Below are 14,510 nucleotides of genomic sequence, written 5' to 3'. Positions count from 1 at the left end.
ATCGGTATGTGGACTATTATGTGTCGATGCAACACACTTACATGATGTGGAGCAATGCTGGACTTTCTTGCCCGTGACGACATCTTTTTTTACGCCTCAAGTGGGTGACGTCACCGCGAGGCCCCGCCCTAGCAGGTGAGTACAAATTCCCGCGTGCAGAATCCTCCCGCGGTCAGACTCGCGACCAAACGTTTTTTGTCGGAGTCGCTGACATCATGGAGGAGCAGCGGTATCCTCTGAGCGTCCGGATGGTCGGAGTGTTGCACAAGGGCAAGAGCAAAGTAAGCACAGACGACCCCATTATTTCCGCATATGTTTTTTTTTTTTTTTTTTTTTTTTTTTTTTATCTCTCTCCCCATATTGCACCTCTCCACTGGTAAAATCCGCCTGCTTCTCTTCCAGCTGTACGTGGTCTCCGTGCTTTGGTCGGATCAGAATGATATCGTGATTTACAGGACGCTGCGGGACTTTAAGAAAATGCATGTGAGTGATTTTTTTTTTTTCTTCTTCTTCTTCTTTTTGTCCCCCTTGCTGGTTGTGCGCACGACGTCACGTTTTTGTTTTCTTCAATAACGCGCACGGTGCCTCCTGGTTTGCAGAGACAAATGAAGAAAGCGTTCCCGCCCGCCAGCAGGTTGAAAAAGTCCGACAGAGTCATCCCCAGATTCAGAGGTACGTGTGCGTAATTGCGCGCCACGGTGCGTAAAAATCCAAGCCGACTGGGTTCAGCCTCGACGCGTCCTCCGTTTCCTCCCGCGTTGTGATTGGGTTTTAATTGAATTCCTTCAGACAAGACGATGAAGAATCGCAGCAAGAGGAAGAAGGGCCCCGCCAAGGATCTTTACCGCCTCAAGTTCCTGCAGAAATACTGTGACAAGCTTCTGAGCTGCGACCCGCGGGTCGGTCAGTCTGCGGAGCTCGTTCGGTTCTTCCATCCCATTGACCAAGACCTGCAGCCAGAGTTCAACAAGAACGGGTAGGCAGCCATTGTGACGTGTTAAAGAGCTTATTGCTCTTAGAGAATTCCCAGATCCATCCTCTGGGCTACTGCTGCTAGTGTTGAAACACTTACTTACCACCTACCTGTGTTTAATGTCCATCTCATGCCAATAAACCCGTTTAGATGTCACATGAGGCTATAGATCATATTTTCAAAGACTATTTCGTCTATTCTACACAGGATTAACCAAGATTTCTTCAGTTACGAGCATTCGAATGGGCACAATGCTGTATGACAATGAGGGAGTGTTCAGGCAACTAATAACCTGCTTCTCCTCTTGTTAGCATCATGATCATGCCATCGGAAGACAACGTGAAGGCCGGACACAGCAACGGGAACGTGACCAGCCCGTTCGTCACCGAGACGTACAGGTGCGTGGCCACGTACGAAACCAAAGACACCAAGAACAAACCCTTCAAAGTAAACGTGGATGAGAAGATGGACGTGCTCATCAAAGACAAAGCAGGTGAGTGAGAAGCCTGGTTACCGGCAGTGGGTTGGTCGGACCCCGGTTGGTGTCCCCTGACTGACCCGCAACTGTGCTCCACTCAGGCTGGTGGCTGGTGGAGAAGGAGGACAAGCGGATGGCCTGGTTCCCCGCCCCTTACCTGGAGAAGCTTGATGACGACGGGGACGAAGATGAAATAGACGCTGCTTTTGATGGAGGTGAGTGTTGAGTCGCCGTCGGCCGTTGATCAGCACCAACATGAGGAATTGTTCGAAAGCGTTTTCTTGAAAAACCCCCCTCAGGGATGTCGTACACGGCGGTCAAGACCTACACGGCCACCAAAAGCGACGAGATAAGCGTGAACATGGGCTCGGTGGTGGAGGTCCTGCAGAAGTCTGAGGACGGCTGGTGGCTCATCAGGTGAGCAACGTCCTCCAAACTCGCAACCGCAAGGCAGACAAACACAAACAGTGGCAGTGCAGGGCATGTCGAAAGCCACAGAGTTTGGCTTGCGCATGACTTGATGGCGTGAAAAGAATGCGATGTGGCATCCGGAATGAATGTCAGCGCTTGTGTTTCTGGTTTCAAGGTCGCATGCATAATATGAAGCCAAATTTGCACGTTGGCCTCAGATTCACGTTTTACAAGTTGTCCCGTTTGCGTTTTTCAGATACAACGGCAAAGTGGGTTACATCCCGGCCATGCACCTGCAGCCCTACAACTACCCTCACCTCCGGCTGACGGCCAGCCGCTCCCCGTCCCCCTTCCCCTCCCGCACCTTGCAGCTGCAGCAGTCCCACCAGCTGAGCCACTCGCAGGGCAACCTGCTCCAGCTGCAGCAGTCCCACCAGCTGAGCCACTCGCAGGGCAACCTGCTCCAGCTGCCCACCTCCAGGTCGCCCTCACCCTCGCCGCTGCAGGCCGACAGCCGCCGGAAGTCCCGCTCCCTCAACATCCTGCAGGAACCATCCACCGCCGTCTCCCGAGCCAGCCCCCCCGCCCCGCCCGTCGCCGCCAGACCCGCCCCCCCTCCCCTTCCCAACCACATCGCTCCGCCCGCCATCACCGTGGAGATGGACGACGAGCACCGCAGCCCCACCGACGACGACCGCAGCAGCTTCGAGAGCGGCAGCACCGACTTCAGCCTGAGCGACGACTTCAGCTCCTCCACCGCCAGCTCCACCTACAACCTGCGCCGCGTCTCCGACGACGAGCGAGCGCCGCCGCGCCTCAGCCACACGCCGATGCCAACGTACAACAACCACCTGAGCCCCACCAGCCCGGACGGCAGGATGATGCCCAGCGTCTCCGACCCCAACCTCTACAAGGGCCCCGCCACGCCCAAGGTGCCGCCCAGACCCCGGGAGCACGAGATCCACAACAGGTGCACCTCCATCACCCGCAAGAACGCCGCCAGGAACTCACCGATGCCCAGACCAGAGATACTGAGCCAATGAGCGGCGTTGCCGGGGTGGAAACTCCTCAAAACATCTTGAAAAGACAGGAGTGTAAAAGCTGCACGAGGACATGAGGGGCACAAACTGGCTGCTCGGGACTAGAAAGTAGTGTTGCAGTACTCGAGATTGGTCTTAGTCTCGAGACTCTGAGGCATTTTTACTCGGCCCTGTCTCTGCCTCGGACTGGACGGACTTGGGATTTTTAATCGAGACTCAGCCAACACTGCAATGACAGATAAGAGAAAAGAATCGAGCCATTTTATGTTCCGTTTGTGACACACCCCTTATTCATTGTTAATTTATTTTTTTAATTTTATGAATCAAAGTTGTATTTTTGAAAGATGCCTTGCTGAAATGAGATGTTGCTGTTCGATTTTAGAAGCAAACTTGGAAAAAAAACAAAACTGGTAATTTTTTCTGTTTTCTTATTTTTCTTTGATATATAAAGACTTAGTCTTGTCTTGGTCTTGTCTTGACCTCGATACTCTCTGGTCTTGGTTGGTTCGGTCTTGACTACAACACTTGTTCCCGAGGACGGCAAGTCAAGCACTCATTTCCTCGATGGAATTATGCAACGTAACTTTGTTATGTTATCCTAATGAGACACACCAGGACTGTTGACGTCAACGCGGGCATGTGTACGACCTTGTGTGCATATGTATGTTGTGCAATAAAAAGATGAAACCTTTTTACTGTAAATCAAATGACACATTTCTTTTTTATTTATACAACCACGTCTTTTAAAAAAAACAAAACAAAAAAAGCAACACAGCGTGTGATGAGCCACCTTTTGTATCTATGTGGTCGAGCCGGTAGATCAGGAATGCGCTGCGGGACGCGCGTTCGAAGAGAGGCCAACGCCTGGCAGGAAGTGAACGTCCTCTTTCTTTCAGCCTGTGAATGGCAGTTTTCCCCACCGGCAGCTGCTCAAACTACCTGGGCCAGCGTGGGAAAGCGTCGACCTGTCCGTCCGCCCCCACCAGGAGCTTTTCTGCTCCTGCGGGAACGAGTCACGTGTTGTCAGCCGGGAGACCCCCATCAGCTGGCGACTGTCTGGCACCGCGCTGCTGCGGGGGCCACGCAGAGACGTTTGTTGGCTTCCTCCTGCTCCTCCTCCTCCTCCTCATCATCGGAGCTCTCCTCGCTCTCGGCGCCGTGGTTGCCGTTCACGGCGCCGCTTTCGACCCGGCCGCCGTTGGAGGAGGTCTTCTGGGTGACGCTGACATCGTCGTCCTCCTCGTCCTCTTGCTCTTCACCCTGGCGGTCGGGCTCTCCTTCATCTCCGCTGTCGCCGGCCTCTTCCTCCTGCTTCCCCTCTCCGCCGCCGCCGCCGCCGTCCGCGTCCCCCTCCTTGTCGATGGTGAAGAACGGCTTCGCCAGTGGACTCGTGTCCATTTCTTCATCTTGGTCGGTGCTAAACAAAGGGGATTTAAAAGAATTAAAATCCACTACAAACAAACAATAAAATAAATACACTACCAGTGAAACGCTCGGACACACCCACACCCTTGAGCGTCCGCCTCACCTGCACGGGGCTCCGGCCACTCGCATCTTCTGCCACATGTAGTTGAGGAACATGGAGGCCTGCAGCAGGCGGCCGATCCTCTGCATGTGTCTCTCTGCGGGAGACGGAGGAGCAAAGGGGCGGAATAAGACGCAGCAACCACCGCACAGGACGTTTTCTGTCTTCACGCTGTGAAGTGGAGCTTCCCACCAGTTTATACAGACAAACTGAGGCAAGGAGATCAGAACGCCAACGCGAAAACATCACTGGAGAACTATGAAAACACAATTATCCCTTCGCGCCATAGAAGCTTTTATGCATTTGTATTAGCACTGGCTGCGTTTCCATTACCCCTGGGATTGCGCGAAACCTGAATATCACGATAAAAAACTGGTAATGGAAACGTCTGAACTTCGAAAAACCTCTCATATCACTAAAAAGGTTGAGGTGGCCAAGAATTACGGCTTATGTGCTTCACGCCATTCGACGGAAACTCCTGCAAATCACAATTGCACTCCGACGAAATTTTAGAAATATCGCCGCCGTTTTGCGAAAAACTGCAATTAAAAACCTAGCGACAGTTTCTCTTTAGTCGAACTCTAACTCACTGCGAGTTTCATCACACAGACCTGCCTGCAATTTGTTTGATGGTCACATTTTCTCCTGTGTCACTGTGAGGGGAGCAGGTGTTAGCGCCAGGTTACTGATCAACCCGCCAAGCGCTGCATGCCTTCCATTCCAATGCCTCGCTCGCAAAAAAAAAACAGCGAGACAAAGGACAAAGACGGTCAAACAGTTTGACTCTGTTGATTAGACCCGCCCCCTTTTCCCCGCTGGTTTCAAGCCATTCCTCCGGCGTTTTCTTTCTCTCTCGGTGGGACTTTCCACAGCCGTGGCTGCTGCGGCGCTGCCTTGGCCGTGGCGCTCACCTGTGTAGGGGATGAGTCCCTCCAGGTGCGTGCGTGCGCCCTGGTACTGCAGCAGCTCCTCGGGCGGCACGTGCGTGAGCAGCACCTGCAGCACCACCTGGGCGTCCTGGCAGTTGCGGGCGTTGGTGTTCCACACGCCGCAGTAGCGCAGCAGCGACTCTGGCGGAGAATCGGCGGCGGCGGCGAAAGATATGTCATTAAAGCGCTTCGACGAAGATGATGATGATGATGATGATGATGAAGAAGTGGACTTATTCAGTTCTTTTACAAGGGAAAACACTCCTGAGTCCTAAGAACAATATCCCCCAGTTGCGACGCAGCTGTTAGAGCAGGCGTGGGCAAACCATGGCCCGGGGGCCATATGTGGCCAGTATGCTTTCTAATCTGGCCTGCCGGACTTAACGAAATTATATTAATGGTAAATAAGTCACAACTGCATTTCATCCATTATTTTCCAGCATCATTTCAGCTAATAGAACTATAATATAATACACATGGTATAAATATCGTGGGGCTTCAAAGACACATTTTGTTGTAACGCTTTGTTCATTTTCAATTGACTATCATACAATATTTATAATATATATCCAATATTTAATGTGATGTTTATGTGCTTGTTGGTGAGAAAAAAAATGAAGCATTGCTGGCTATGATCGATGACATCTGTTGTATTTAACTGTATGTACTGCAGCAATGCAGTAAAATTGACTTAAAAAAATAAAATAAAAAAAAGTTTCCACCCCTGCGTTACAGTCTGAGTGCTTTATGCCTTTGGCGGCCTTGTCTCCAGTCATGACGGTCACCTTTCTGATCCAGCCGCAGCCTCAGCACCGTCTTCTCCAAGAGCTCCTCGCCGTCCTCCGCCTGGCGGATCGCTGCAACCACAAAAAGAGAGGACGCTCAGGTGGGCTGAGATCAAAGGCCGCCAACGAGCCACGTTTGTGTGCAACACTGCCCGAGCGATAACAGCTAAACTACCAGGCCAAACTACTAAATTACAGCCAGAGGCGAAGATTAATTGTGTTGAAAAAGTCTCCGTCACGCGATAGCACTCGATGGACAGGAAACGAGCAATTACCTTGCGACTCACACAGGCGGACAGATTATTTTTAAAATGATTGCACGTGCACAAAAACAAGGCAAGTCAAAAAAAAAAAAAAAACTGACATGAAAAAAAAATCCCATCACGGCGGATTTCATTTGACACAGCGAAACCTTTTCTTTGGTTTCCGCTTACGAGACTTGATCTGCGGCTGAGCCTCGCTTGACTCCAGCACTGACAGGATAACAAAGGACGTCGAAGGCAACACAGGTTGTCGCTCAGGACTGATTCTGCCGCCGTTACGTTTTTATTTACTTAATTTCTACAGGGAAACCCGTGACACATTCACGACACCGTTGCGACGTTGCAAGCAGTTGCTTCAGTGCGGACGTGCACTGTCAATGCACTCGCACGGGAACCGTGTGCTGATTTGATCGATTGCGTTAGCGCTGATCCTACCAGTTGAGTCGGTCTCAGTGTGACAGTGAGAGGATGGACAAACAGAAAACAATAAATAAATCAGGAAAAAAAAACAAAAAACAATCAGGAAAAAAATCCATCCGGTGACTGTGCACTTTGCAAATGTTAGTCGCAATAAAATCTGTTCAGCCTGCCTGGGATTAGAGAGGCAGACAGGCAGACATTTCACCGTCCAATCAGCTTCCAAGTTATTTTTAGGTTTTTATTTAAAGCCATTTCCCTTTCCAGAAACTCTCCTGGAATGACAAATGGAGCGGCCTTCACTTCAGCTTGTTTTCAAACACGCTTTTGGAGATAAATAATAAAAGACTTAATTTACAATACATCTGTTAAATAAGAAACAAAAAAGCGTTAGATGAATATTGGAACATTATCTTTCTTGTGGATCAAAAGTAAATCATGATAAATAAGTGCAGAATGATAACTGGGTCATCTCCACATTCCAACATGTGTCAACATGCCAGGTCCCAACAGGTTTGACCGGGTTTAAAAAAAAAAAAAGATTTACCATGAAGTCTTTGGAGGAGAATCAAGCAGCTTTCAGAGAAAAGGTGGTGAAAAAAAAGCCTCTCTTTAACATTCACTTGGGGTTATTGAGTTCATCCATGTGGCAACACCTGGCAACCCATCCCTCTCCATCTCTCTCACACCCACAGACGCACACACGCAGAGTGTCTTTTACTGCAGTTTCTGCAGAAACTGTCCTGAATGCATGCATTCAGGACATGCATGCATGTGCATGTGAATGCATGCATGCATACATGCATGGCGACGACTGCACCGAAAAAACAAACTCGGCGATTTCTCCGTCAAACTCGACGACTGGGTGATTGATCGCCGAGTGGCGTTTATTCGGCTGACGGGAAAGGGAGTTGTGGCACTCGTACCTTTAATCACGGTGAGCACCGTGTGGGGCTGGTTCAGGGAGATGGCGAGACCCAGAGCCTTGCGATACTTCTTCTCCTGCAGCAGGTTGGACAACTCCTGCTGCCTACACACAAACACACACACACACACACACACACACACACACACACACACACACACACACACACACACACACACACACACACACACACACACACACACACACACACACACACACACACACACACACACAAGTTTAGTACGTTGTTTATTCTCAGAAACATGAGCGGATTGTTGGCGGGCGGGGGTGTCACGTATTGGATGCACTTGGCCCATTTTATCAGTATGACAGAATATGAGTGTGCGAGAATGTGTGCAAATGTCACTGAGCAAACACGCCAATGTTTAAGTGACATAATCAATTTGTTTGAGAGCTGATAGGGCCGCCACTCTTATCACGCACTGGCGCGGGGTCCCGACGTCTGCCGGGCCTGACCCGCTCGGGTCCGCCTTCGCCCAACACACTCTGTTTGCTCAGCGGGAGACTGAGCGGTGAGCAGGGAGACGACTGACACAATAACAAGACGATGAAAAATGATGAAAACAGAACGGCAAGACACTTTGTCTTTGCTACGGGAGCGATTTGCGAAAGACGCCATTCAGTGGTAGCTCACTTGACAATCTGATCCTCCTGCTTGGCTTGCTCCTCCGCCACCTCCACCTGGGTCACGTCCTATGTAGAGCAGTGAAAGGAGAGAGAGAGAGCAGCGCTCCATGGTCACTGGCTCAAAAAAAAAAAATTCTCTAACCAGAACAGAATCTACGGTCCAGGAGGTCGGAGCCGAGGCGACGGGCAACACACGCACCTCCCACACGGTGATGTTGGAGTCGGCCGAGCCCGTCACCATCTTGTCGTCTTTGGCGCCGGCGTGCAGAGCCCACACTTTGTCCTGGTGGGCATCCAGCGTCTTCACGCACTCGTTGGTCTTGATGGTCCACAGCTTCACCAAGCCGTCGGAGCCGCTGGAAGGCGAGAGGTGTTTGTTAACGTTTGTTTGCTGTCAAGAATACCTTTTAAGCGATATTTGAGAGGTTTTTCGAAGTTTAGGTGTTTCCATGACCAGTTTTTTTATTGCAATATTTAGGTTTAGTGCAATTCTAGGGTGATGGAAACGCAGCTAGTGATGAACTACCACTGTATGTGGTCTCTCTGTGTGAGGGGACTGACCTGGTGAGGAGCTGAGTGCCTCTGCTCACAAAGATCACCTTCAGCACGGACGCGTCGTGACCCTCGAACGTCTGTCAGAGCCATGAAGAAGAAAAAACACACACAAAACAATCAAGTCAGGTCGTTAATTTACAGCCTCAACACTTTTATGTTAGCAGTTAGCTCGATAGAAACAGAACACATTGAGATCGTTATTTTTTTCCATTCTGGACTCTAGTGGAGGAGCCTCGTGTGACTCTAAAAAATATTTAGCCCGCTGTTTATAGCCGGCCCACGGAAATACTCGAGATGTCGCTACATGTTGTAGCAGAGGGCGCGAGTAAATGTGTGTTGTACAAACAGTGTTGTAACCAATCCTCAACCTCCACATGTTTAAATCTGGACATACAATACAACATGTGATGTCTAAACTCATATACGCCTGTATTATAATAAATAAATTAAAAAGATAAATCAATAAAGGAAACAAAGTCTTGATGTAAATATGCGGAGGTTGAGCTAGCTTGTCTGATGTGTTTATTTTAAGTTTTATGTTATTATGTGTGTGTTGTTGTTTGTCAAAAATGTTGTGGGTCTCTGACTTTGGTTCAGTGTTGTGTTGTGTTGTTGTGGGTGGGAAGATGTGTGTTGCAAATGTTTGTATTTTGCACAATACGGGACTTTTTGGCGTCCCGCCACCAGCTCTCTCTCAGCCCACCTTCAGGCAGCTGAAGTCCTGCAGGGTCCACAGCTTGCAGGTGCCGTCGGCCGACGACGTGGCCAGCACTTGGTCGACGGGGGAGAAGCAGACGGCCCAGACGCCGCGGCGGTGGCCCCGGAACACCCCCAGCAAGCTCAGGTCGGCGCCCGCCGCCAGCGACCACAGCTTGGCCGTGCGGTCCTGGGAGCCCGACGCCAGCAGCTTGTCGTTGGGCGACACGGCCACGCTGTTGATGTCCTGCGGGGGGGGGAAATCGAGAGCCGTGACACAGACGGATTTGCACGATAGGGCCGACACACGTACGCATCGGCCCAAAGCGGACGAGCGAGTAAGACGATCTCTGACTGAAACAGATTGTCAAAATTCCTCCCTCTTCACTTCCTCCAGTGTCACCTTGCTCGTTGTCACCGGCGTCTTACAAAAAGATTCGGGTGACAGGCGTTGTGGGAACAAAAGAGAAGTTTATCGGTTGTATGAGTGAGCAGGAAGCTGAGAGATTCCCTGCACTTCCTTGTGCGAAAGGCAAACAAAGACAACTTTGAACAGAGAGAACAGGATGGTGGGAGAGAAAACTCAGCAAAATATAATAAACTATTCAATATATTTCTAGTCTAGCTCCATTATATTCTACATATATTCAAAACTAAAACTGAACATTTTTGCAGGAGGCTGTGAACAGAGGGCTAAATATGGCGTTTTCCAGACTTTTAATTTAATTTTAATAACTTTTGTGAAACTGCTCCAGCGAAGCCAGAGATGAAAACTAAAGATTCTTCACTCTACGAACTTCCACCCCGCGCACTGCACAACTGGGTCTGTTCAAGTGCAGGTTGCGTTCTGAATGGTCGCTGGTTGTGCAACAAACTGACAAAACTGGAATCGATGCCTTTGCTCTCAGGTATTTCTTTCTTTCTTTCTTTGTGCGTTTGTGAGTGTTTGCGTGCGCGTGCACCTTGTCGTGGGCCTTCTCCGTGGTGCGGGGGGTGAGCTGGTGGACGTCTGCCCCCGCCGCCGTCAGGTCAGCGGGCAGGTCCCACACCTTCACAGTGAAGTCCTGGCTGCCCGACACCATGAACGAGGGTTTGATCCTGGACAGAGACACACGCAGAGTTGTCGACTCGGCCTGCGTTTGTGCTTTAGAGGCGAGGACGGGCGTCTAACCTGGAGCAGGTGATGGAGCCCACGGCGTTGGTGTGGCTGAGGCCCCGCGCCACGCAGCGCACCTGACCTTCGTTCATCTGCCACACACGCACCGAGCGGTCCTGCAGGGGACGACACAGGGACGTTACGGCCGGCTCGAATGCCGCGCCTGCTTGTGTTCTGTTCAGAGGCCATGCGCTAAATGTTGCATCGCCATTGTTTGCTAGCATTCCGCCGCAGCCTTTGTCTGGGCTGTGTAAACAGACTCGCGGCTCACCTTGGCGCAGCTCACAAACAGGGAACCCCTTTTGAACACGTCCAGGGAGAGCACGGTGTCTGCAGGACACAGTCACATAATAATGACGATCAGAGAGGTGAGCGTCACAGTCGATGAGCACCTGTAAGCTGACATGGTCTGAATATGATGAAAGATGCGTGCATACACTACCAGTCAAAAGCTTGGACACACCTTCTCGTGCAATTGTTTTTATCTATCAACTTTCTACACTGCAGATAGATATTTAATTATGCAGATATGTAACTATGCAGATAGATTACGCAGCAAAGAAAAACAGGTTAAATAACTCTAAATATGTATTTTTTTTATGAAAGGTGGTTATTTTGAACAATTTAAATATAAAATGTTTTATTTTACAATTTTATTGTTTCCTACATAATTCCATGAGTGTTGATGCGTCGTTTTGATGCCTTCAGTGAGAAACTTTTGACTGGTAGCGTACTTTTAAATGTACATAAGTGAATTTTTCCTTTCCTTTCACAGTTACCCACATCAACTTTGCCCTTTCTGCCATATTAAAGTGCAACAAGCACACAATTTAATTACAACGCCAGTTTAAAAACTACTGAATTATGACATAATTAAAGAGAGATGATTAAGGGATGAAGTAAAGGTTGCAGCCAAGAGCTTTCAAACAAACGGGCCTGATTACTGCCAACGCGCTGCCCCCTGCTGGTGACTGACCTGTGTGTCCGTATAGGATCTGGCAGCTGTTGGTGAGCAGCTCGAACACTTTGAGCTGGCAGCTGTTGGTGGCCACCACGATGTGGCCGTCGTCTTTGCCCAGGAACTTCACGTCCAGCACCTCGTCGCTGTAGCCCACAAACTGGCAGCGGCAAATGATGTAGAGAATTAACATTACAACTCATGATGAAGTTCTCACCGTGTTATTTTGAGTGCCCACCTGTTGCTGCGTGGTGAGGCCTGGCAGCTGGTACAGCACGATGTTGTGCTCGGCAGTGACCGTGGCCAGCCTGGACGACACGGGCAGGTGGAGGAGGTGCGTCAAACTCAGAGGGTTGTCTTCCTTCTCTTCCTCTTCGTCCTCCTCCTCTCCTTCCTTCTTCGAGACGGGGTCGAGAGTCTGGGCGTAGACGCAACGTGCCGTGCTGGCTTCCCACACTCTTAACACGCCTGGAAGGAAGTGAGGAGGGGGGAGACAAAGACGTGAGGGGCCAAGAGATCAGAAACCCGGCCGGAGGAGGCTTCCTGCCATCGTGAGCTCGAACCTTTGCTGCCAGCCGTGACGAAATGCAAGTCTTTGTTCAACACGCCAATCTGAGAGAAGTCTTTTTTGCCGGGCAGAAGCATGACACCCTCCACCGCCTGCACGGACAAAAAGACACAATGATGAAGCTGCAGCTCAATCTTTTTTTTTCCTTTAAAAATAAAAAGGATTTAAAACGCTACCTCATAGACTGGGACAGTTCTCTTGGCTTTCCGACTCTTCAGATCCCACACTGTACAGACCTTGTCTCTGCCGGAGCTGCGAAACAAAAAAAAGCGAAGAAGACGCAGTCAGCGCGCGGCTTTCAAAAACGTTCGAGAAGCACACAGCGATTAAAGCTGGCGGCTCATCCGTGTCGGCAGGCAGCAGGAGGACCTGATCATGGTGCTGCCGTCGGGGCTGAAGGCCAGAGAGGTGACGGCGCTGTAGTGGCTCTGCAGGACGCACACACACTCGCTGGTGCGCAGGTCCCACAGCCTGATGCCGCAGTCCAGGGAGGAGGAGAAGAGCTGCAGGCGGTTGGTGTCGGGGTGGAACTGGACCAGGCTGCGACAGCACGCAGGACATTTTTGTTCAGGAAATTTTGTTACAATTATACATACGGTCATCAACAAATGAATTACCATTAACAGTTTTCAGTCTGCTTTCTTAATTTTAGATCTAACAAAACTCTAAGGAAAAACAGTGGGGCTGTATATATTTATTGCATAGAACATCCATTGTAAGTATATTACATATTTTTTCAAAAACATACTACTTACTGTACTACACCCGAGGACCCTTTGAGGTTGTGAGTGCAGTACTGTTTCACCACATCCCAAAGCTTTATGGTTCCATCACAGCCACCTGCAGTTTAACAAGCACAAAAAAAAAACCTTTAGGTAAACACGACAGACCAGGGAGAAACCGACAGACACGATGAATCCTGACGGCGTTGACCTGTGGCCAGGAGGGTGGAGGTGGAGTCAAAGGTCATACTGGCCACGGGCACAGTGTGAATAGCCCTCCAGGTGCGTGTGCACTGTGCTTGCCTCCAGTCCCACTGCTTCAGCAGCAGTGCTCTGCTCGCAGTCACCAGCAACTGGGTTCAGACACACAGCGTGAAAAACACTGACACCAAAATCTTTAACGGGCAGGTAAAGGAAATGGCCGTGGCAGTTGAGGTGTTTTACCTCATCATCGCAGCTGAGTGCGAAAGACGTGATGTCTTCTTGGTCATCCTGAAATCACAAATGTACCACGGTAATAAAAACTCCCTCATGAGAAAATTTAATTCAGGCTTTCTGAAAGAATGTGACTATCATAAAATGTATTTTTGTATATTGAGTTCATTTTCCACACTTAAACCAAATCAATAATTCTTGTGCTGGTTTTCGCCAGTCACTATTAGAAGCAAATTTCTTAAAAAGCTGGGGTGACAGTACGTAAGATATTTCATCATTGTAAGGCTCCTGTGCGTGGACTTACGTGCTCAACACAGTGAACAATCTTTCCCGTGCTGATCTCCAAAACATTGACCCGAGAGCCACAAGTGCAAAAGATGAACTGTTCATCCTTGCTGATCTGAAACAGACAAATGCAAAGAGTGAAAACGAGAAATGCCTGTGCTACACCCATGCTGGCGGTGGGTTTAATTAATCTAAAGCAGAACAAATTGTGAAAGCTCGAGACAAAAATCAACATTCATTAACCACGTTCATATGTCAATGTCCACAAACTGCATGACAGCGTTACTACCAAGATTCAGCGCATATTACAGTGAATTGCAACGCGGACAATTTCAAGAAGAAGAAAAAAGCATCACAAACCCACCTGCACTTTTCCTCCTTTGTAAAAAGGTTCAATCTTGCTGGAAACAGCATAACTGCAAGAGGATATCGACTAGTTAGTGCAGCATTTCACGGCAGACTAGCCTAGCTTGTGCTAGCTCGCCGTCAATGTTCGCAGTCTGTACAAGTCCCGCAGCAATAACTTACTTGGTTTTGAACTGGAGGTTTGTAGTTGCCATCTCGCTCGTGCCGAATGCCGAGAAGGGCTTATCTTGACAACTCTCGGGGGGACGCGAGCAACTTTATTCCTCGCTACACACGTTGCCTCAGCTCAACACATCGCTGCCGCATGTTTGGTAGTTGCGTCGCGCACATTGCGCGTCATCCGAGGGCACTTGACTTCTCATTGGTCGGACAGTT

At 49.6% G+C, this 14,510-nt stretch overlaps 2 protein-coding genes across 2 annotated transcripts; one reads left to right on the top strand and one right to left on the bottom strand.

The window, feature by feature from the left end:
* Positions 1-160: 160 nt before the first annotated feature.
* Positions 161-3,309, top strand: noxo1a (NADPH oxidase organizer 1a). The gene is made up of 9 exons (XM_076024141.1): positions 161-281; positions 403-483; positions 600-672; positions 790-976; positions 1,285-1,466; positions 1,553-1,666; positions 1,751-1,868; positions 2,119-2,272; positions 2,321-3,309. The coding sequence occupies exons 1-9, from the start codon at positions 216-218 to the stop codon at positions 2,903-2,905; spliced, it is 1,560 nt and encodes a 519-aa protein (XP_075880256.1). The 5' UTR covers positions 161-215; the 3' UTR covers positions 2,906-3,309.
* A 177-nt stretch (positions 3,310-3,486) lies between these two features.
* tbl3 (transducin beta like 3) lies at positions 3,487-14,462 on the bottom strand. Its single transcript, XM_076024132.1, has 23 exons — positions 14,298-14,462; positions 14,134-14,185; positions 13,789-13,884; positions 13,494-13,541; positions 13,261-13,402; positions 13,083-13,167; positions 12,697-12,867; positions 12,504-12,579; positions 12,323-12,419; positions 11,998-12,227; positions 11,778-11,919; positions 11,073-11,131; positions 10,817-10,917; positions 10,608-10,743; positions 9,653-9,892; positions 8,956-9,026; positions 8,594-8,750; positions 8,402-8,460; positions 7,748-7,851; positions 6,142-6,213; positions 5,339-5,497; positions 4,431-4,524; positions 3,487-4,319 (listed from the first exon to the last, which is right to left on the bottom strand). Exons 1-23 carry the CDS (start codon positions 14,327-14,329, stop codon positions 3,944-3,946), a joined length of 2,799 nt encoding a protein of 932 aa, XP_075880247.1. The 5' UTR covers positions 14,330-14,462; the 3' UTR covers positions 3,487-3,943.
* Between the last annotated feature and the right edge of the window lie 48 nt (positions 14,463-14,510).

This window comes from Nelusetta ayraudi, unplaced genomic scaffold (genome assembly GCF_046127955.1).
Source record: "Nelusetta ayraudi isolate G7.1 ecotype Tasmania unplaced genomic scaffold, CSIRO-AGI_Nayr_v1 ptg000016l, whole genome shotgun sequence".
In the NCBI taxonomy this organism is placed as follows: Eukaryota; Metazoa; Chordata; class Actinopteri; order Tetraodontiformes; family Monacanthidae; genus Nelusetta; species Nelusetta ayraudi.
This window is presented reverse-complemented; position numbering and strand designations above follow the sequence as displayed.